This window comes from Rhinolophus ferrumequinum, chromosome 15, assembly GCF_004115265.2.
Source record: "Rhinolophus ferrumequinum isolate MPI-CBG mRhiFer1 chromosome 15, mRhiFer1_v1.p, whole genome shotgun sequence".
In the NCBI taxonomy this organism is placed as follows: Eukaryota; Metazoa; Chordata; class Mammalia; order Chiroptera; family Rhinolophidae; genus Rhinolophus; species Rhinolophus ferrumequinum.
The window spans coordinates 50,360,209-50,383,521 of record NC_046298.1 but is presented as its reverse complement, the minus strand read 5'-3'; the positions used below and the strand labels follow the sequence as shown (position 1 = coordinate 50,383,521).

The 23,313-nt window shown below is 43.4% G+C and overlaps 1 protein-coding gene and 1 non-coding gene across 2 annotated transcripts; both read right to left on the bottom strand.

Annotated features, from left to right (window-relative positions):
* Positions 1-3,929: 3,929 nt before the first annotated feature.
* Positions 3,930-4,033, bottom strand: LOC117035692 (small nucleolar RNA U13). Its single transcript, XR_004425259.1, has one exon. It is a non-coding gene; the product is annotated as a small nucleolar RNA U13 (small nucleolar RNA).
* Positions 4,034-6,330: 2,297 nt separating this feature from the next.
* LOC117034601 (zinc finger protein 154) lies at positions 6,331-22,717 on the bottom strand. Its single transcript, XM_033127757.1, has 3 exons — positions 22,414-22,717; positions 11,355-11,481; positions 6,331-9,633 (listed from the first exon to the last, which is right to left on the bottom strand). The coding sequence occupies exons 1-3, from the start codon at positions 22,444-22,446 to the stop codon at positions 8,243-8,245; spliced, it is 1,551 nt and encodes a 516-aa protein (XP_032983648.1). The 5' UTR covers positions 22,447-22,717; the 3' UTR covers positions 6,331-8,242.
* Positions 22,718-23,313: the final 596 nt, after the last annotated feature.

Here is a 23,313-nt window from a genome sequence, read left to right as displayed (position 1 = left end):
AACTGGAACAACGTGGATGACCTTTAAGGAGCAAACGATTAAATAAACGGTTGGCCGGGTAGTTGTGAAAATGGAGCGAAGTGTTTGAAGATGCATATCAGAGGAAGAATGGACAGGACTGGGTAATGGATTGTCTATGACATGGGGAGACACATGATGGGGAAATGCTTCCAGAGTTCGTAGCGGGGTCACTGGGTGAACAGTAGTACATGCCAGTCAGGTGGGAGGTCTGGGTACAGCCAATGTGAGGAAGATGAAGACCAAGATTTTAGGGTTGAGCCGTTTTTAATACATCCTGTCTATGAGGCTGTGTGTCTAATTCTGGATGGAAATGGAATCGGGGGGGTTATAAGCATAGAATTCATAATAACGTGATATAAATGCACTAGATCACCCAGAGGTTATTTTTAAAGGAAAAAAAATTGTAGCGATAATAGACTCTGTAGGGCCCAGGTCAAGAAACAGGTGTACTTCACATTTTAACACCGAGGCTGAGGAGTCTCTGCTGGCAAACGTCCACGGAGGAGCATCGGGAAAGGTAGGAATGAAAGACGCTTCCGGTTGTTTGGAGCCAGAGATGCAAGTTCGTGAGGAACAAAGATAAATAGGCCACTTACCCAGAATGCTCCGAAGGAGGCACCCCAAAACGATGCCTCTTTGGCCCATTATTTTGAATTCAAGGCACTTAAGACACAGCAGGTGCAAGGACACTGTGATCCCCTTCCTGACAACAGGAGATAAAACTCCCACGTGAAGGAGACTCTCCCTGTACCAGGAGGAAGGGACTTTTTATCACCAGAGACTGGAGAGGGAGACAGAGTTGGGGGCTGAGTAATCCCTACCAAGAAATCTTGTTAAACTCGCCACTATCTTCCTAGTTACTTCTTCCCCATCGACTACCCACAGCCAAACCCCCTTGTCTTGTCAGTCCTTCACAAATTGACAAATCTTACCAATTCTTTGCCTAAAAGGTATAAAAGCTTCCTGCTCTAGTCACTTGTTCGGGTCTCCATTCTCTTGTGAAGGCTCCCGCATACATGTAAACATTTAATAAAATTGGATGCTTGTCTCCTGTTTGTCTGCCTTACATCATTTTCTATCTTAGGAGCAGCCAGACACCCTCAGAGGGTAGAGGAGACTGTTTCCTCCCCTACAGCTTCTGGAGTGTCCCAATAAGATGGAAAATGCAAAGTGGACATTGCATGTTCACCACAAAAATCATCAGTGTCCGTGGTGAGAGAGAGCAGTTTTGGGAGCGATCTGGTGTATGACAAAAGCATAGTGAAATACAGAACGGATGTCAGGTGAAGACATTGAAAGGATGGATGTGTGTTGAAAGGACAAGTATTCACAGAAGTGTGGCTCTGATGTGGCCCAGACAAATTGGAGTCTCAAGGAGGACCAGCCATGGGATAGTACTGGATTTTTAAATATATATAGTTTTTTTTTTTTAGAGCAGTTTTGTGTTCACAGCAAAACTGAGCTGAATTCCCACATGCCCCCTGCTCTGCCATTGCTGCTCTCCCACCCCCAAACACACACACACACACACACACACACACACACACACACACACACACACACTCAGCCTCTCCTCTCCTACTACTCTGCCCCTGAGCAGTGTGTGGGTTGTAGTCAGTGAATCTACATTGTCCCATCATGATGACCCGATTCCAGAGTTTACATTCAGGTTCACTCTTGGCCTTGCAGGTCTATGTGTTTGGACAAGTGCATCTCACTATTACAGTATCACACAGAATGGTTTCTGTGTTAAAAATCCTGTGCTCTGCCTATTCACCACCCCATGCCCTCTGCAACCCACTGATCCAGAGTTTTTCCTTTTCGGGAATATCAGAAGTAGTTGGAACTATAAGTATGTAACCTATTCAGATTGGCTCCTTCCAGTTAGTTAATACGCATTTAAGGTTCCCCACCAGTCTCCTCATGGCTCTGTAGCTCGCTCGTTTCTTTTAAGCACCGAATAACATTCATTGCCTGGATGTACCCGTCCACGTGTCCACTCACCTCCTGAAGGACATCTTGGTTGCCTCCTGTCGCGTCCAGCGCAACAAGGGCAGTGAGGGTGCGAGAAGGGGCGGTTTGGATTAAGTTTTTAAGAAAGAAACAAACAGAGACTTAATGCAGTTAAATCTCTCCGAAGGCCAGGGGTCTCTCAGTCTCAGAGGACTGGAGCCCAGAATAAGGCTGACTGAAGGTTTTTATTGATAGGTATACAAATACAAGAAAGTAACATTGTTTCTTACACGGTCTGTGAGACTCATACATCATAGCAGAAAAATGTTTATTCCAATCACCCTTTGTCTGTAAACAGCCGAAGCACAAGGTCCCATGATGTCTTAATTAAGGTTTGTACCCTCTCAGGGTCAAGTCTCTCATATAGGGTAAGAGCTCCGTTGAGGTAAGTGGAGAGAACTGATCTGTATTGTCTTCGTGATTTATCTCACAAACAGGTGCAAGGGAAAAGACAGAGCCGGCAACACTTTCCCAGGCAGGGGGAAGGGGAGGCAAGGCCCCTTTCCGTATTTTTCTAAGGCAGCTCATTGGGGGTCCCCACTCGGTTCCGCCTAGCTTAGGTTGTATCTCCCGTGAGATATATTACCCGTCTTTGGCTGCAAACCATCTTTTGGGGACCAGACAGAAAGACATAAGGTGTAAACACAAGGATGGAACAGAGTCCCAGAAAGACACAGTCTTACAGACTCTTCTTTCCTTAAGGAAAGACACGGGGGGGACAGTTGGCTAGGCTGCTGTGTGACTACAGCTTCCAAGTTCTGGCAGTTATGAATAAAGTGGCGGTGAACATCTGCGTGCAAGTTTCTATGTAGATGTAAGTTTTTGACTCATTTGGGTTAATCAATACCAAGGAGCATGATTGCTGGATTGTGTGATTTAATTTTGAAAGATGCTGCCCATATTCATAGTTTCTACGACAGTAGCTGAGAGCTTGTCAGCATTCTGAACAATCATGCCAATGAAGGAGGTAGAATTCAGATACCAGAAAGGAAGATGTCACCGAGGCAAAATCTTACCTCCACCTTCTCAGGCTATGCCTGAGAATTGAATAGATACGAAACATATTAACATGAGGAAATCACACAAATGTCTTTCCTGTAAGTTTTACATGATATACAGCCCTCTTAAGGAAACAAAGACTCAAAGGACTGATAAAAAGAGGCTATTGTGGAGAAGTAACTAAACTATGTGGGGATAGTAAAGGAGGAACACACTTATCTTTATCGTGGTCTGTTTGTGGAGAAGTCTCTCATTCTCAACTTCCCCTCCTTGACAGTAAGAATATCACTGTCCTTCCTGCATAGGAAGGGCGTCTTTCATTGTGGTGGTGGTGGTGTTCTCTCCTCATACAAGAACAAAAGGGAGGGGGTCAGCACACCCTTCTTATACCTGTTTCGGGGGGAGTTCGTCTTTGTTGTTTTAAGGAGTAGCTCAAAACAGTATTTTGGTTGCCTTGAAATCTTTTAGCTCTGGTTTGGCTTTTGACAGGAGGGACATTTTCAGACATGATGTGGGGAGTGAATGATAAGATAGGTGTGGGCCTGTGCATTTTCGTTTCTTGGGACCTGTGAAGAAAATTCTCTAGTTTCTCCATGAACAATCAGGCAAGATGTCAGGCTAAAATAAGGAGTAAAAGTTAGAAAAACGTGGAGATTGGTGATAGATGCTGTAGTTTCCGGAGACATGATCTCATCAGAGGCATGTGAACTTAAATGATTTCTGGAATCCCACAGATGGCACCTCTGAATGGCGCAGGGGCTCTCACTTGGCAAATTATAACTCTTAACTTGTGAAACCAGGGTTGTCAGAATCGAAGTAAAGCACAATAAAGAGGATGCAAATGTGCTTAATGCCAGCGAAGCGTATGCTTATAAACGGGTAAAAACTTTTTTTCACGTCAGACGGGTAATGTGCCGATGTCCTAACAAGGTTTGTGGGAGGCACATCTCACACAAGAGCATGAACATCCAATCACCACACTTATGAACTACAAAAGGATCAAAATGATCAATTGTATGTGGTGTATATTTTTACAAGTTTTAAAAATTTAACAAAACACCCCATCCTTGATTTGGAGTAAGGGAGATCTTGGGCCTGTTAGACAGGGTAATCTGCAGTGAGAAAAACCAGGGTTCAGCAATTTCTGACCTCAGGATATACAGAATGGGGGGTGGTCTGGGCAGAGGATGAAATGGTGTGTGTCTGCTTTCAGCAGGTGAAGGGGAGGAAAAATGATGTTCCCTTTATTGCCCATTTGAGTTCTTGCCTAACACTCCTGTAACAAAAAGACACAGCAAGAAAAGTTTATTAATGCCTAGAGCTCATCTCACGTGGGAGAAGTCAAAATCACAAGTAACTTAAAAGGGCAGTTCAGGATTCGTTTCTACAGCATGTTCAACAATGAACAAGAATGTTGGAGAGAAATGGCAGGAGAAAGGAAAGCAGTTTTAGGCTCCCGAGATTGGCAAACTGTGAGGTGAGCAAACTGGGAAGGTAAATAATATGTGGGAGACTAATGGAGTAAGGTTGTTTGCAGATTCCTCTGGGCAGATGTCTTCTTTCCTCCTGCTTCGGAGAGGGCACCCTTCACATAGGAGTTTTCATCTCCTGCTTTCAGGAAGAAAAGGGAGTCAGAGTGCCCTTCTTGCACCTGCTGTGTCTTAAGTGCCTTGAATTCAGAGTAATCAATGTGCCAAGTGGCTTATTTTGAGATGACATATTCTGGTTACTCTCCTTCACAGGGAAAACAATTCTCTCCTTATATACAAATGTGTTCCTTTTGTGCTACACCCATGTTGTGTGGGCCTCACAGCCCGCCTAGTGGGTCTATGGTCAGTTATCTATAGGCACAAGACGCAAGAGTGACGTATTTACAGACCCAGCACTGCCTCTCTCTCCAGCGACCCAAGTCACTCAAACCACCCTGACCCTGGTGTGCACCCATCACCTTCTACTCCCTACCTTCCATCTTGATACTTTATATGGCCTATTTGATAACCCAACATGCTTTCCCACTTTTGTCCCTCTGTGCTCCTCAGTAACAATAACTGTCTCCAGGCTCTATTATCCCCACTGGGAGGAAAGGTAACTTTCTCTAAGTGTCACAAGGTCTGATTTGTGTTCTCAGCAAAACATTCGTATGTCCATTAATCCATTAGGTAAGGCTAAGCCTCTAACACGGACCAGGCACTATTAGGTAATTCAATGGTGTGACAAATTAGGCCTGTAGTTCCAGTCCTCACAGGGGCTGAAATAATTTTCAGGGATCTTGGGACACACATTTTTCTTCATTCTAACAACCCTGAAATTAGCGGCACCACACACTGAATAGCATCTCATCCTTGTGCCCGAGTAGTTGTGACATAAGATTTCATAGTTTGCACAGGCTTCATCCCAGTCCTAGTGCTTCAACTGAGAAACAACAGGAGGAAACTGCCAAACTCTTAGGCATGTGAGCAACTTGACAGTAATAAGACTGTGTGACCTATTCCTGCATCATATGCCACTATCGTTAAGGCACCTTATCACAGCATTTTTCTTTCTGAACTGCCTATCAAATAATGGTCTGTTTTACAATTGGTGATATCTTAGCTTTGGTTAAAAAAAAAAATACCTCAGCCATTTACACCATTTAAATCACTGTAAATGCTGAGAGGTCATGTTTAGGCGAATATGAGAAAATTTAACTGGTGGGCTCGACCTAATCTAATGGCTCAAGAAACGATTGCTTGACAATATATACTTTTATGTTTGAAGTAAATATTTTGCACTGTTTTACATGTTGAGTATTGCAAAGAGTATTCCAATGAGAGAAAGGTGTCTATTAAGGGTTGGAGCTGAGAAGCTCTGTGTACATACAGGAAAAGAGAAAGGGCTGAGACAGCATGAAGGATGGATGCTTCCTGTCGGAACACTGACTAAGGAGATAAAATTCATGGAAATAACTTAGCTGCCCCACAAACCCTGTGTATGCAATTCATAATTTTTAAATTGTTACAAATGAAATCTTAGTCTTACATAAACTATAATACTGTGCTAACACTTTTCACAGGATCGGGTAAGGGCCCTCTTTAGGGCTGCAGACTTCTTGTTGTGTCCTCACATGGAAGATATTAGGGATCTCTCTGGAGCCTCTTTTGTAAGGCACTGATCCCATTCATGAGGGCTCTATTCTCATGATTTAAGCACCTCCAAAAGGCCCTACCTCCTAATACCATCAACTTTGTGGGTTAGGATTTCAACAGGTGAATTTTGGGGCAACACAAACACTCATCAGACCATAACAGTATCACTGTACCAGTCATTTTATTTGTTGAGAAGGATGAAATAAAAACGGCAGGAGGGTACTTCTGGTTCCCAGTCCAGCAGGTACAAAGCTGGAAGTTGTCACTCTACCCTGACAAGCAGAAAGCTGAACAAACTGAAAAAATAAACTTGTTAGTTGCCTAAAAGAAGTACAGTCACAGGGCAAACCAGTGTCCCCAAATTGAGGATCCCAACAGTCAAATACAGAGAACCACTACTTACTGAAGCAGGATCGCCCAAGCTGAAACCCCCTTGGGAAGCAGCACCTGGGCTGGGAAAACTGAGCTGTAATTGACAAGTGCTGAGGCTCAGAGGGGACAAGTCTGAGATAAAAACTCCAGGGGAACCCAGATATGGGGAGAGCCCCCACTTTTGTGGAGTTTTCCCTCCTGGTTCTTGTGGTGAATATGGAAGAAAAATCCTGACGTGCTTCCAATTTTTTTTAAATAAGGAAATAAAACTTTAAACTACCAAGAAAACAAAACTTGCTAAGCTTAGAAACTTTAAAAATAACACTCCAAAAGAACTCACAGGTGCATTCTATCCAGTTTGTGCGGTCTCCTCCACTCTCTATTAATCCAGAGCTTCTGTAACAATGACCATTCCCCTGGCCTCTATAATGTTAACACCAGTGACATTACCCTACAGAATTCAGGACATCAGGGTCCATGGCTCCTCTGCAGGACCTGGGTGACAGACGTTCCCTCACTAGCCCTGAGCACAATGGAATATCCCCTGTGAACAAGAGAACAAGTATATGTTGCTCTCAGAAGGACTGAAGCTTGTCACAGTGACCCCCCTCCTCAGGTTAACTCTGGGTGTACAAAATATCAAATTAGGACTACAAAACTTTTCATATGGGATCTTTCCATAAAGGCTCTGAGCAGCAATGCAAACTAGGCCAAAACTGGAGAGATATATTGTGCCATCATACTGTCCCCTCTGTGGCACAGAGTCTGGGATCCCAACCAACGCTGTTCACTCCCTCATGCTAGCAAACCCAGTTAATTTCAAACCATCTGATACAGTGAACAGACCCCCAGAATTAATGGTGGCTTAAATAATAAGACCTTTATTGTTGTACAAACAAGACAAATGGTAGACACAGTTCCTGGGTTGGTGACTTGGATGCTGGAAAATGCCATCACAGGAGACCAATAATATCCCTGAAAAATGTAGTCCATCTTTCCTGAGTCCTCTAGGCCCAAACAGGTAAGGTCCATGCCCTAACTCATCAGAGGAAAACAATGGGAAAGAGTCAGTGCTCAGACTACTCATATATAGTCCCACAAATGGGAGAGCACAGGGGTCACTTCCCTGAACATTCTGGGATGGACAAATGTCGCACTGCCAGGAGGCAGACTTGAAATGGCTTCTGCTATAGAACTGGCAGTGACATAAATCTGGCAATGGCTCTGGGAAGGTTAAGAAGTGCAATGCAGTACCCACATACCTGGAATTTATGTGGGTGTTCAGATGTGTGAGGTTCAACACAGGCAGATGGCACCTTCATAAGGGATCTCCCCCAGTGCTCTCGCACTGAACAAAGAATAGTACATACCTGCGCAGTTAAGGCAGTTCTCCCATTTGAAATCTGTGGTATCCATAAATCCTTCGGCTGCAGGCCCTCTCACATGCGCTGCACTTATAAAGCCTTTCTCTACTGTGATTTCTCTGGAGTGTAATTATGCTAGATTTTAGTAAACTATTTCCTACATTTGCTACACTCATAAGGCCTTCAACCAATGTGACATTATGGTGTTTTAAGAGCTTGGAGTTGAAGGTAAATAACTTTCACATTCCAATACTCATAAAGCCTTCCTCCAGTGTGAACACTCTAGTGGTAGCTAATGTTGGAACTATAACTAAATAATCTCCCAAATTCACTGCACTCAAGGTCTTTTTATGCAGTGTGAACCCTCCGGTGTTTAATGAGGCTAGAGCTGTGGCTAAAAGATTTCCCACATTCATTGCACTCATAAGGCCTTTCTCCAGTGTGAATTCTCCTGTGTTTAATGAGGCTGGAGTTTTGAGTAAAAGATTTCCCACATTCACTACACTCGTAAGGCCTTGATCCAGTGTGAACTCTCTGGTGTTTTAAGAGACTGGAGCGGTAGGTAAAGAATTTCCCACATTCACTGCACTCATAAGGCCTTTCTCCAGTATGAACTCTCCGATGCTGAAGAAGCGCAGAGCTTTGGCTAAAAGATTTCCCACATTCGCTGCACTTATAGGGCCTTTCTCCACTATGAACTCTGCGGTGTTCAATGAGGCTGGACTTCTGAGTAAAGGATTTTCCACATTCACTGCACACATAGGGCCTTGATCCAGAGTGGACTCTCTGGTGTTTTATGAGACTGGAGCTGTAAGTAAAGAATTTCCCACATTCATTGCATTCATAAGGTCTTTCTCCAGTGTGAACACTCCGGTGTTGAAGGAGCGCAGAGCTTTCACTAAAGGATTTCCCACATTCATTACACTCATAAGGCCTTTCTCCAGTGTGAATTCTCCGATGTTTAATGAGGTTGGACTTGTTGCTAAATAATTTTCCACATTCGTCACACTTGTGAGGCCTTGCTCCAGTGTGAACTTTCCGGTGTTGAATGAGGCTAGAGCTCTGCCTAAAGGACTTCCCACATTCCCCACACTCATAAGGCTTTTCCCCAGTGTGAACTCTCCAATGGTCACTGAGGCTGTAGCTTTTGCTATAAGATTTTCCACATTCACTGCACATGTAACGTCTTTCTCTAGTGAAGGCTCTTTGATGCTGAACAAGTGTGTGTTTACAATCGAAGTCTTTTGTGCATTCTCCAGCGTTGTAAAGAGTTTTTCCCCTGTGAAAGGCTGTCCCACACTCACTTCTCTTATTTGGCTTCTCCCTGGAATGTGTGGCCTGATGCTGGAGAAATGCTGAGCTGGTCAAGAAGTCTCTCACAACCTCCCCACAGGAAAAGGGCTTTCCTGACACACAGAATTTACAATCCTTCACAAGTGAGACTGTGCCCATGTTGCTTCTGAAGCATTTCTCTCCAATGTGCTGCTTCTGATGCTCAAGTTCTACACTGAAATACAACTGTTTCTCACATGCCCCGATCCTGTACAGTTTCTGCCCATGACATATTCCCTGGTGCTCAGTCAAGTGCAAAATATCTCTCAGCTCTGCACCACACATCTCACAAGGATGGGCCTTCTGGGGAGACACACCTGCCTTGGGAGTCCTGACCTGTGACACTCCTTGCACAGGAATGGTCTGCTCAGAAGTTGTCTCCTCATCCCGGGCTCCATGCCAACTACCTGAAAACAAGAAATGCTGGTGAAGTACATACTGACACTGCTGGGAGGGGCCAACTATGCAGTGTGCATCCGACAAACCCAGGAATCAGGCCACGGGCCTGTGCCCGGGTTCAGGGAGCTGGTTCAGGTTGAGGATGGGACTGCTTAGCAGTACTGGACTACAAAGAACATAGAATGGGAGAGGCCTCATGAGGTGAAACACACAACAATGCAGTGTGACACACTTCATTTCTCCACTAACAACTTACCAAAGTAACTCGTCTGATACTAACATGAATGCAGCATACGAGAGTGTGTCAAGATCCAAGAAGACATGACTGAAACAGGGCAGCTGGTGTCCAAGGACTGTTTAGAACTATATGCACACCTCATGACACAACACATAGGGGACAACACTGAAATTACTGCAGATGGAGTGGTGAGACAAATGGGTGACACGGAGTTCAGAGATGTGAGGTTAACCCCAGGCTGGAAGTAAGAGAAGAAGTGACAAGTGAAAGTTGACAAATTGGCAAAGTGTCAAGAAAGGGGAAGGAAAGACAGAAATGAAGTGTGGCTACTGCCATTTGCATTAAAATACTACTCAAACAGAATAGGTTTCTGGTATGATTTGAACATAGCACTGACATCGTACCCTCTCCTAAGATGCCACTCCTTAGGGCCACGCTCCCTCTGAGTTCATCTTGCTGGGGCTAGATTCATGTACATCTTGTGAACCACTGCTTTCCAACCCAACCCGACTCCCTCAGTGAGCGAATGCATGGCACCTTGATGATATAAGTACTAAGGGAAACATAGGAGAAATGAGCAGCCAGCCGTAGCCCAGAACAACTCAGCATATAATAGCCAACAGGAAAGAAAAGTAAGTATCACACACAGAACTTCGGAAAAGGGCCTTGCAAGAACAGCCCATGGTCTGTATGAAGGAATAATCATGTCAGTGATGGCAATTCCTGGCACAGGCAGGTATGAGGAAATGTCAGCTCAAAGAAGGAAGCAGAACCTGGGCACACAGGTGCCTTTAATCTGGACAAGGCCCCCTGGTCAAGGGGGCGGCCGGATGGCTCAGGTGGTTAAGAGCACAAGCTCTGAGCAACAGGGTTGACGGTTTGATTCCCACATGGGCCAGTGGACTACACCCTCTGCAACTAGACTGAAGACAACGACTTGAGCTGAGTTACTGCTGAGCTGCTGAGGGGCGGCCAGATGGCTCAGGTGGTTACAGCGCGTGCTCTTAACAACAAGGTTGTCGGTTCAACTCCCGCATGGGATGATGGGCTGTGCCCCCTGGAACTAGACTGAAACAGTGACGGGACTTGGAGCTGAACTGCGCCCTCCACAACTAAGATTGAAGGACAACAACTTGATGTGGAGCTGATGGGTCCTGGGAAAAACACTCTGCTCCCCGGTAAAGTCCTGGAAACACACACTGTTCCCCTTCCCTAATTAAATCTTAAAAAAAAAAAAAAAGGCAACTAAGTAATATCACTGGAAGACTCCTGACCCTGACTCCTTTCCTGCAGATTCAAGAAAGCAGGTGTGGGCTGCTCAAGGAGAATAGGGTACTGCACACACCTCAGCCCAACCAACCACAGCACCTACCCAGGACATGGGGGAAGGAAGCAATACCCATGGTCCTATGTGAAGCTAGACCTGCTCCTGAGGAAAAAGGGAAGGGCACACACTAGCTCACGGCACAGGGGTGAGTTTGAAGACCTTACCCAAGGAGGTTATAAGTGCCAAGTTCTCCAGCATCACATCATGGTACAGGTGTCTCTGAGCCTCATCAAGGAGATCCCATTCCTCCAAGGAGAAGTAAACAGCCACATCGTCAAAGGTCACCCTGCCCTGGCATGATGGGGACAGATGAAACCACAAAAAGCTCCTCTGCCAAGAACTCACAAACCCTTCCCACCACATCTACCCCAGGCCCATCCTCCTCCCAAGCTCCCCAACTCAAAGGACAACCAGGCCCTGGTGCCATTGGCACTATTGTTTTCTCATGATCACAGGGTCCAGTCATCAGCAAGAAGAGGCAGGTGGATAAGCAGATATCCAAGTTGTGCACCTAGCACAGAAGGCTCCAAACAATCATGCCAGGCTATTCCACTGGTGTGGCCACGTAAGTCTTGATACCAGGGCCCTGGAGACACCAGGCATACTCGCTCTCCAAGTATGCAGAATTCTTGAGACTGGATCCCACAGCCACATGCCTATGGTCACCAGCACTTCCTTTGTTCCACACCAAAGGAATCTCCCTGGCCTCTCCACAAGTTGCTTGTATTTTAATCACCACCTCTTCATCCCACTGTGAGGGTGGGATTCCCATCTTAGGCTTATGGGGATGGCCAAATATATGACCCTGACCCTATACAGAGGAGATGGACAGCAGCTTATTAAAAAAAGTGAACAACCAGTAGCCGTAGGATGCAAGCTTTATAGAAGCAAGAGGGTGGGGTACCTCCTGATTCCTGCAAAAGGATGTCACTGGCTTGTCTGAATAACTCTGTGGGCTGGTAGGGAACAGAAACCCATACTGAGGGATAAGCAAAAAGTGCACCTGGTCCCTTTGATGAGAAGGTTGTCCAGGAGACCTTATCAGTGGCAGAAAAGTGGGGAGAACTTGCACTCAGGCCAGTGGAGTCCCTCCAGGTTTCACCACGTGTAAAGGCAGTACAATATTGGAACTGAATTTTAGGCCTTAACACCAACAACTGGGTGACAGCATCCAATATTACCATAGACCTACCATGATTTCCAATAGCAGGGTCAGCTCCAAAATCCTTCTATGAAGGCCTCTCTAACCAGCTCCTTTTCTTGCCTCAGGCTTAGCACACAGAACCATATGTGGATCTCAGATACCCATGGTCCTCTTCAGCCTGTGCTGCACTTCATGTCCCCTCAGCATTCACAACCTTCCTCTGTCCACCTAACCCTCATTCAAAGATAAGCCTCAAGCTTAGTGACTCTCACAGGTGACCACATTTGCAAGTCACAGATGACTTTATTCTCCAGGCTGAACGAAACACCCCAGACTCCACCAAAGACCTCACAAAATCCTGGTGGATTTCATAGAGTGGTGAATAAGCACCAGCTCAGGCCTGAATATCACAATGCCTTAATCATTCCTAAGCTTCTGCATCTATCTCATGTCTACTCTTCCACTGGAAACCTTGGCCACCTGCCAGACTATCTGTTCCTGATACACTCTCCTTTCAGGCCACTTACCTCCCTCACCTCTCTTTGAAGACCAATACCATCTCCCAAGTATCCAAGCAAGAGAGCCAGTCCTGAGCCCCTAATCATGCCCCCTTCCTGGCACCCTAAGAGATTTACCATCACAATCAGAAAACTGCTCCTCCTAAATGTGACCCACAACTCATTCACCTTGGCCCAGACAGTAAGTATGACATTTTGGATGTTCCCATCCTAAACCCTTCCCCAGATTTCCAGACCTGTGTGTTTAGCTCTTCACTTAATGTCTCCACTTAGTGTTCCCTGAAAAACCTCAGAAACTCCTGATATTTCTCAAGAATATTACTCCTATTACCAACTTCCTCATCTCAGTTCATCTTCCATTCCCATAGCTGCTATGAAGAAAACCCTAGGAATATCCCTGAGTCCTGTTTCACTCCCTCATTGTCCACATTAGAAAACAGTTGTAGGAGGCGGCTAGTTGACTCACATGGTTAGAGTGCCAGTTAAGTCGCCGGTTCGATTCCCACATGGGCCAGTGAGCTGCACCCTCCACAACTAGATTGAAAAGAACGACGACCTGACCTGTAGCTGAGCTGCGCCTTCCACAACTAGACTGAAAACAATAACTTGACTTGGAGCTGATGGGTCTGGAAAAACCAACTGTTCCCCAATATTCCCCAATAATAATAAAAAAAGAAAACAGAGCTGTCATTTAAGAAAACACATATCCAGAATCCAATCACATCTCCTAAGCCATCATTCTGGTCAATTAACCCTCATAAGATTTGTGGCAGTCACCTCCACCCTGACCTTCCTTCCTCTTCCCTCAACCCCACTGTCTATAATCATACTTGTGGATGAAAAAGGGGCCACATACTAAAGCTGACAAGCTCAGAGGAGGCCTGCATGGTGGGCCCTACAAACTCAGAGACTGAAATTAACCACATAGAATTCTCTGAACATAAAAATTCCTAATTAAAAGTGGGTCACAGTGGGTAGTCACATCCTTGGCCTGTAGCTTCCTTGACAAAGGTCAATCTTTACCTTAAGTGAGCCTGTCTGTTGTCTTTTTGAATCTAAGATAACATACCCTTGGAATGTCAGAGCAATCCCTTTTTCAGGATCCCCCCAGGGCACAACCCACCACATCAAAGCAGAAAACAACAGAATCCTTCATTGTTGTTCTTGTCCCCTGATAACCATCTCTATGTGCTGTAAAATGCTAACTATTAACTATCCTGTACCCACCAATGTAAAAGAAGTATCTGTCTCTCCAATTTACTTTTTAGCCAATCCCAGAGATTCCCGCCCCGCTTTGCTTTCCCCCACCCCCTTAATCTAACACCAATGGATTTCATTTAACTCTCCTCCTTTGATTCTAAAGTATAAAATAAGTTGCAAACCCACCATTTTCTGGAGCATTCTCAATTTGTTAAGATTTTGCTTCTCAGCAATTGTCGTCAGTTTGGCTCAAATAAACTTTGATAAGCTTTCTCTTAGGCTGGATGTTTTTTCATCATTACTTGGTGCAGTAGACAGGATTCCAAAGAAACCCACCCAGGAACACCCTGCTGGACCGGATTCTGTGCTAGGTACCAGCAGGGGCCCATTGTGCCCTACCAGCTCCCTTCCTTGCATTTGGTTAACTTGGGTTTGTTTTTCTTGGAATTCTGGACATCTCTGTATTAAGGTACAAGGCCCTGACTTTATTTGAGCTGTTTTTAAAAAAAATCCTCTAGGTGGCATTAAAGGTTAAGGGTTGAGATAACCCAGGCTAAAGACAAGAGTTGCGATAACTCAGGGACAGGAGAAAAAAAAAAAATGGATGGCTGGTGTCTTCACGGTTGTACTAGACAGCGGGGAGAGAAACTAAGGCACGTAAGCGTGTTGAAGGGACTCAGGAGGTGACAGCCCCTTGGAGCTCAACCCATAAACAGCACACTTCAACCCACTACACAATATCACTAGAAATTTGTTCAGACTCTGCAGATCTCAAAAGAAAACTAAAATTAACATGGGAAACTGTGCCTCCAAGGCCAAGCTCCCCGACCCCAGACCCATGAATACTCCTGCAGATGTACAGCTCCTCGGGAGCCTTTACTTGCAAGTACTTACAGAAATGGAAACATTTAACTATATGTGGTATCAACTTAAGATGGCCAAAATGGAGCTCTTTTGACATCTAAATTAATTTTTTCTGTGCACAATTAGAAAAAGGTGGCTTAAATAATCAAACTGAATGAAATGGGAGGCTTACCTCAATTGGCAAATAGAAGCCACTGAAACAGCAGAGAGAGACGTGCTTCTCTCCAGGAAGTTAGTAAGAAAATTTTACAGACTGTCTCTGAACTCTGAACTAAAGAAGGCTTCTGAAGCTGCTCATTGCCAACACCCGCCTTTCCCTCTTCTCCAACTGTCCCACTGTGCGCTTTACTTCGTTATCTAGACTTACTCTCCCTTCCTCCCCCCTCTCTCTTCTACACCTCTACTGCAGCTCCCTACTGACCTAGGGTACACTCAATAGAAAACCAGACCAGGATAGACTAGGGAAAAAAAAACCCCAAAATTCTGGCAGCTCCCTTTAGAGAAAAGCTGGTCTCAGGCAGAGGGGAACCAGCAATTGTGTACAAACAGAACTAAGGAATCTACCAAAGATTTCCCCCAACCTTCTCCAGGACCCTGATGAGTTCGCAAAGGAATCTGAATTAATTGTTAGAACATATGATCCTGGCTGTTCTGACCTATTCCAATTAATGTACCTACTCGTTTCTAAGAGCTAAGGTTTGCTAGGGAAACTCCTGCAGAGGAGTCTGCTTTTATTGTAAAAAGTCAGGTTACCTTAAGAAGGATTGTAGAAAACAAATGGGATTTAGAAAAGAAACAGAAGCAAGCACAGGGCTGCTCCAAGGACTATGAGAGGGCGTTTCCCCTTCTTACTAATACTTTAGGAGAAATTAAAATCACCATGAAAGGGGAAACTATTAAGGCCCTTATGGATACTGGGGCTACTTTATCTGTTCTTAACACTACCCGACTAAGTTACCATCTCTTTTGGAGTCAAGTTTCTGTACAAATGGTAGGGACATCTAATCAACCAATGTCTGATTAAGTCAGAACATAGTCCCCTCCAACTAGGAAATGTTATGGGGCAACATATATTTTTACTAGTCAAATCTGTGCAACTCGCCTGATACGGTGAGACTTGCTAACCAATCATGCTCACATATCCTTCTCCCAGAAGGGTGAAATGTATTTAGAACTAAATGAATTACCTGAGAGGAAACTAGTTTTGAGACTGACTGAACGTTTGTTACAGGACATTCCAATACAACTTTAGGCTTTTTCCAGTACAGATATTGGCAAGATTAAGCCAGCCACTCCTATTAAAATACCTACTGATAATATTTTGCCTCTACCTAATATTTGCCAATATCCTTTAAGGCCTCACGCACTAGCTGGAATTAGCCCATTATACAAGATTACCTTTAAAAGGGGGCCTTATATTAGGTTGGTGCAAAAGTAATCGCGGTTTAAAAGGTTAAAAAAAAAGGGCAAAAACCGCAATTACTTTTGCACCAACCTAATAATTCCATGTATGAGCTCCTGTAATTCTCCTATCCTTCCAATAAAGATACCCAATGGGAAAGGATGGAGATTTGCACAGGATCTCAGAGCTATAAAGATATTCTGTGGTTCCAAATCCACATACACTATTATCAGCTATTGCTGTGTGTACTGCCAATATTTTTCAGTGATAGATTTATGTAGTGCCTTTTTTCAGCATTCTTGTAAAAAAAAAAAAGGGGGGGACAGGAAATACCTCTTTGCTTTTACACCTGGGAAGATCAGAGTTTACTTGCACAGTAGTACCCCAGGGGTATACAGAGAGTCCCACCTATTTCTCTCAAATATCAAAGCTGATTTGAATGATGCTGAATTTTCCAGAAATCCTAGTCTAATCCAATAGTCCCACCTATTTCTCTCAAATATCAAAGCTGATTTGAATGATGCTGAATTTTCCAGAAATCCTACTCAAATCCAATATGGATGATTTACTTTTATGCTCTAAGATATATGAGACTTCCAATAGGACACAATTTACCTATTACAATAGCTAGCCATAAAAGAACACAGGGTCTCAAAGGACAAGTTTTGATTCTGTTTACCCCAAGTAAACTACCTTGGCCATCTCATACCTATAGATGGACTACTGATTAACCCTGGAAGACTCACTGCCACAATTAAGTTCCAAATTTTTCATTAATGGCCCAGCCTCTATATATCTTATTAAAATAAGATCAACCTGATTCAATTCAATGGGACCCCGAGGGGAAACAAGCTGAAGAAGTTGCAGACTATTAAACTCAGGAGTAAAAGGGCTCTCTCCTTGCATGACAGCCATCTCTGCTACAGTCATGTTATGCAAACAAACAGAGACAGTTATACTGTGTTTTCCTGAAAATAAGACTTAGCCGGACAATCAACTCTAATGCGTCTTTTGGAGCAAAAATTAATATAAGACCCAGTCTTTATAATGAAATAAGACCGGGTCTTATATTAATTTTTGCTCCAAAAGACGCATTAGAGCTGATTGTCCGGCTAGGTCTTATTTTCGGGGAAACACAGGAGGCGCTCCATTATTTATGTTACTAATGCTATTGAATCGTCACTGAACTCTCATCTCATTCAACACTTCTGTCAATTGTCTGGCTTCTTATGAAGTACTCTGGCTTTCTGCGCCTAATATTAAGTCGATTTAACAGTCTTAACCCAGTAACTTTATTGCCCTCTTTAAGGATGAAGACATCCACAACTGTATTTTGCTTACTGACCCGATTCTTGTTACTAGGAATGAATTTCCGGAAACCCTTATGGATAATGCTGACTCTTATCCGAAAGATGAACAGGGACACTGCCAAGCTGGATATGCAATAATTTCCATAGTAAACATAAATTAAAATTCCTTATTTACTTGAATAAAATCTGCCCAACAAGCTGAACTAATTGTTCTAACAGGAGCTTGTCAATGAGCCAAAGATCAAATAGCCAATATTTACACTGACAGTTGCTTTACTTTTGGTGTAGCTCACAAGTTGTTGTGGAAGCAGTGAGGCTTCTTAACTTCCTCAGGCACCCCATAAAGAATGGAAAACAGGTTACAGAATTTAAATTAGATGTCATACAGCAACCGAAACAATTGGCAATTATCAAAATTCCAGGACATTCTAAGGCCACCACCATAGATGCAAAAGAAAACATTTAGCTGATACTGAAGCTAGCCTGGCAGCAATACACAGCCAAACTGTCCAGACTTGAGAATGTTTCTTTTCCTATTAAATCAATGACATACTTTTACAGTTCCAACAGATAGCTGCAGAAGAAGAAAAGAAAATATGGCAACAAAAAGGGGGAACCTTTGACCAGAACAGATATAGCTTAGATCTAATCTTACCTATAGTGGCTCAATTACCTATACTTCAACATTTACATGGGCTAACACACTGGGGTCTTAGAAAGATGATTTCATGGAATAAATAATATTATTGGAAACCTTCCTCTACTGTAGCTCATAAAGTATATACAGCAGATGTTCTATCTGTCTAAAATATAACCCTGGAAAATCACTTCATGGGTCCCAAGGACACAGTTCCCACTTCCTTTAGGTCCATTTGAGGTATGGTAATTTGATTTTATCCAAATGCCATCATCTCAAGGATACAAATATGTGTTAATCATGATTTGTATGTTGTCTCATTGGGTTGAGACATTCCCTCGCAGGAGAGCAATAGCCTTAACGGTAGGTGAATTATTGAAAACAAACACACAAACAAAAAAAACCCCAATTGCAGAATTCCCTGTGAGTTACATAGTGACTGAGGGACTCATTTCACTGGGCCAATAACGCAATCTACTTGTAACATTTAGCCCATTTTACAGCATTTTCAGTGTGCTTATCACTCCAGTCCTCTGGATTGGTAGAAGATACAAACGGTACAATTAAAATGGGGTAAATTTTCAGCAGCATTTAATCTCCTTTGGCTAAAAGCTCTCTTTATAGTGCTTCTCAACCTGAGATATACCCGTTTTGGTAAACATAAGCTTTCTCCTCACTTGTCATTGTTCACCCTATGTGAAGGGACAAATAAACCAACCTTACTAAAAGTAGACATTCTACATTATGAAGGACTCATCAACCAGCTTAAAGAAATCGATAAATCAGTAACTGACTCACTTCCGTGAGCTCCTGGGAGACAAAGACTTCAAAGACCACAACTCACAACCAGGAGATTTTGTCCATTGGATAAGACATTAATTAAAGACTCTTCAACTTCATTGGAAGGGACTTATCAGTGGACATCAAAGACTCCTGAGGATGAGAAGCAGCTGACATCAAGGGTAGACAGCTATCCCAAGACATCAAGAAGGCCTGTATACCTACATAATTGATATTGAACTTAAAATAACCATTTCTTTGATTGTCTTTACCTGCCTGTTAATAATATTAGTTATAATGACAGTTATACTTGTTCTTTGGGCTCTTCTCAAACCCTGTACTTACTGTATTTTGCCATGTATAATGCACTCCAGTATATAATGCACACCCACGTTTCTGGCCCAAACTTTCAGGGAACAAAAAAATCTTTCGTTTTAATTTTTTAATTCAAATTTTTATTAGTTTACATTTAGGTACTTGTTTTTCTTATTATAAAGGAATTTTAGCATTTTTTTTTTAACATATTATGGTCCAAGAAATTTTATGTGTAACAAATAATTACAAAACACAAGAACAGATACAAGGTACAAGAAATTTTTTGTACTGGTAACAAATTTACAATATTTATGCATCATAGAAGGCCAAGAACTCTTCTTGTTTCAAGTTCGTTGTAAGTTCAACAAAACTGACTATATTGTATTCCAGGGTATTATTTTGTATATGGATATTGTTATTGATTTCTAGAGTTACACTTTTAACTCATAAGCATAAATAAAAGAATTAAAAACATTTATATAGATATGGAATTAGTACTACCCATGTATAATACACATCCTTATTTTTCCCTCACAAATTTAGGCAAAAAAGTGCGCATTATTCACAGCAAAATATGGTATATAGCCCAACTATTAATAATTGATAAAAGTATGTAAAATAACTTCTATATTACTATTTTTATGGTTTCTCTTGAAATTTAGAAGGGATGTTATTGTAGAAAGAAGAAAAGGCATGTATGTGTATTTTTGAGAGACGTTAAAAGGAAGTCATTTGTCTTAGTAAGTTGATTATTTCTGAATGAGGAAAAAGAGACAAACTGAGGACAAGTGAAGTTGTAGAAGGTTAGTGGAAAAAAATACTGAAAAAGGAATTGTATATATAAACATTAGAACCCAATTATGCCCATAACTCAATAAAGACTACTAACTATATTAATTCAGATAGAAGTTGAAGTGGACGTATAAAAAAAAAATGGCCCTCTATAATGGCTGCTGAGGCACAGAATATTTATTTATGAAACTCTTACTGTCCTCCTGGCCTCAAGAAACTTTTAGATAGTAATTGTAATTTACATCGTTGTGTTCTTACAGCTCTGGCCCCTATTAAACCTTAAAGTTACAGTTTCCAGTTATACAACAACTAGCAGAAATCAGATTAATAATGAATGACACTTGAGTGATTCCAATGGAAAGTAGATAGGCCATATTAAAAATAACAATAATAGTAACAATTATGACAACACAATCAGTAAATGGGAACACATTTCATGGTTAGATTGTAAAGAGGTATATGGTGTGCCCTCAAACTATAAGTAAATGTTATACTAGATGCAAAATACAGAAAAGACAGACAGCAAAACTTGGATTATGATAGTTTATAGGCTAGAAATGATCCAGTGTTTTTCTTTTACTTAGTGAAGGCCCATAAGACCCGATTGCCTCCCCTCTACCCGCCTTTCCTTTAGATAAAAAAATTCGGCCTTGACTTCCACCTAAGGTATGGTCTTGCCCCATCCCCAATGGTCCACGATTTCAGCAAGACTTATGATGTATCTTCCTAGCACTGTGGGACCACATTATCCAAACAAAAGGCTGGTCATCAGAGCATCCTTTTGATTGATTTATGACCAAAAGGGGGAAGTGTGGATGAAAAAGGGGCCACATACTAAATCTGACAAGCTCAGGGCAGGCCTGTATGGCAGGCCCTACAAACTCAGAGACCAAAATTAACAGCATAGAGATGGTCTGAACGTAAAAATCCCCAACTAAAAGTGGGCTGTTAGTCACTTCCTTGGCCTGTAGCTACCTTGACAAAAGTCAATCTTTACAGTAAGTGAGCCTATCTATTGTCTTTTTGCATCTAAGGTAACACCCTTGGAATGTCAAGAGCAATCCCTTTTTCAGGACACCCCAGGGCACAACGCACCACACCAGGAAACAGAATCCCTTATTGTTGTTCTTGTCCTGATTACCATCTCCATGTGCTGTAAAATGCTAACTATTAACTATCCAGTACCTACCAATGTAAAAGTATCTGTCTCTCCAATTTATCCAATCCTGGAGATTCTCCCCCTCTTTGCTTTCTCCCACCTCCTTAATCTAACACCAATGGACTCCGTGTAACCATGTAACCCTCCTCCTTTGAGTCTAATGTATAAAATAAGTTGCAAACCCACCATTTTCCAGAGCATTTTCTCAATCTGTTGAGATTTTGCTTCCCAGCTATTGTCATCAGTTTGGCTCAAATAAATTTGTATAAGCTTTCTCTTAGGCTGTATGTTTTCTTGTCGACATACTATAGCCGGATGGAGCCAGTTAAGACCTCTGTAATAGCACCTCCCTATTCTGATTTACATCTTTTATTAGTGCCAGAAGAGACACCCAACTTCTCAGGCAGTCATTCCAATCCTGATTCCTGTGCCCCTGCTCTTTATTACCACAAGAAGAAAAGAGACATAGCTTCCTGACCACTCTCAGCTCAGTTTTACCTCAATCATGTGCACACCCTGCTACCAGTTCCCGGATAAATCTTCCACACCTGTTTACATTGGAGGACAAAAATGGAAAAACCTTCATATAATCCTTGGCGTGGACTTAAAACCCTGGGATTGGGGTTTCTCCGTGGTCTCCAGACCCAAAACTGGGGAAATGGCACTTAAGAGTTACAAGACACCACAATCGAGAGAATATGTAGGTGGGAGTTGGGGCTAATGAGGGACTGGGATACCCTCCCTGTGATTCCATAAGCACTTCTGCAGTCATGGAAACGTGGAGAAGCAAGCCAGCCTTAGAGGATGAGACCATGGTGAGTTCAACGGGCTCAGGCCTCCCTGCACACCTGCCTGGCCATGAAGACTGAGACTCGAGCTGGCTGTTTAACATCTGTGCTTCAGTGCTCAGTATCGTTCCTTATCAGGTCTCCCGCTGCCTGTAACCCTCTCCCACCCGCCGTCACACCGATGTCACCCACGAGCGCCTCACCATCCTGGACGCCGGGGCCTGGGCGGCAGGACGTGAGCAGGCGCCCCGCACCCGGGGCTTTAGGACTCGGATGGGGTGAGGGCGGTGAGAGCCCGGGGGACGCGCACTCACCTGAGCCGGGAGCTTCAGCGCGGCCGCCGCCATCGGACTCAGTGGGCGGAGCGGGGATGGAGTGGCGAGAGTGGCGAGAGTAGGGGGCTCCGGACGCGACGGTCCCTGTCCCGGCCCTTGCGCGGGGTCACCCGGGCGGCCGAGTCTTAGACCCGTGTCTGTGCGGCGGGGACCACGACTCCTCTCGCGCCTTCTCTGGTCTCCTCACCTCAATCTCGACCCAACACTCCGGGGCCCGACCCGACAAACAAAACCGAGAGCAGCTAACATGGCTGCCAAGAGGAGAACGCCAGAAGCTCCAGCCCTCAGAATGTGCCACACGTGGAACCTCCTCTTTTCTAAGCTCTCATTGGATAGAGATGCTGCCACTCGACTCGGAGCATTCTGGGTAATGCAGTTCTCTTAGAGCCACAGACTGCAGTTAAGGAAAGGCCTTCTTCCTGGAAAGGCCAAGGTCAGCTGGAGGAGCGTTAAGAAATGGCATATCCATATGGCCTTCGCCTCCTCTTTGAAGGGATTGTAATCATATTTCTGCAAAGTACCCTATGCAGATGATCACTCAAATTTTGGAGACATACTATTTCAGATTCAGCATCCTCCCAGAGGCTAAAAGTATTATTTCTGATGCTCCCAAAAGCAACAAATCCAAATAAGCATATCATTCCACAGTCATTCAGATACAAATTATGTCCACTGTTAGCAGAAGCTAATAAACATTACCTTATTTTAATTCAAATGTATGCACTCTACATCATAACACATTTGTCTGTCCATGTATGTTTGTTCATGGACTAGAGAGAAAATACTCCAGATTGTGTTGTGCCAAAAAAGATAGAGGAATGATGTTGGGGTACAAAGATGGATCTGACAGAGTTTCTCTTTGACTAAATTTCAGTCAGG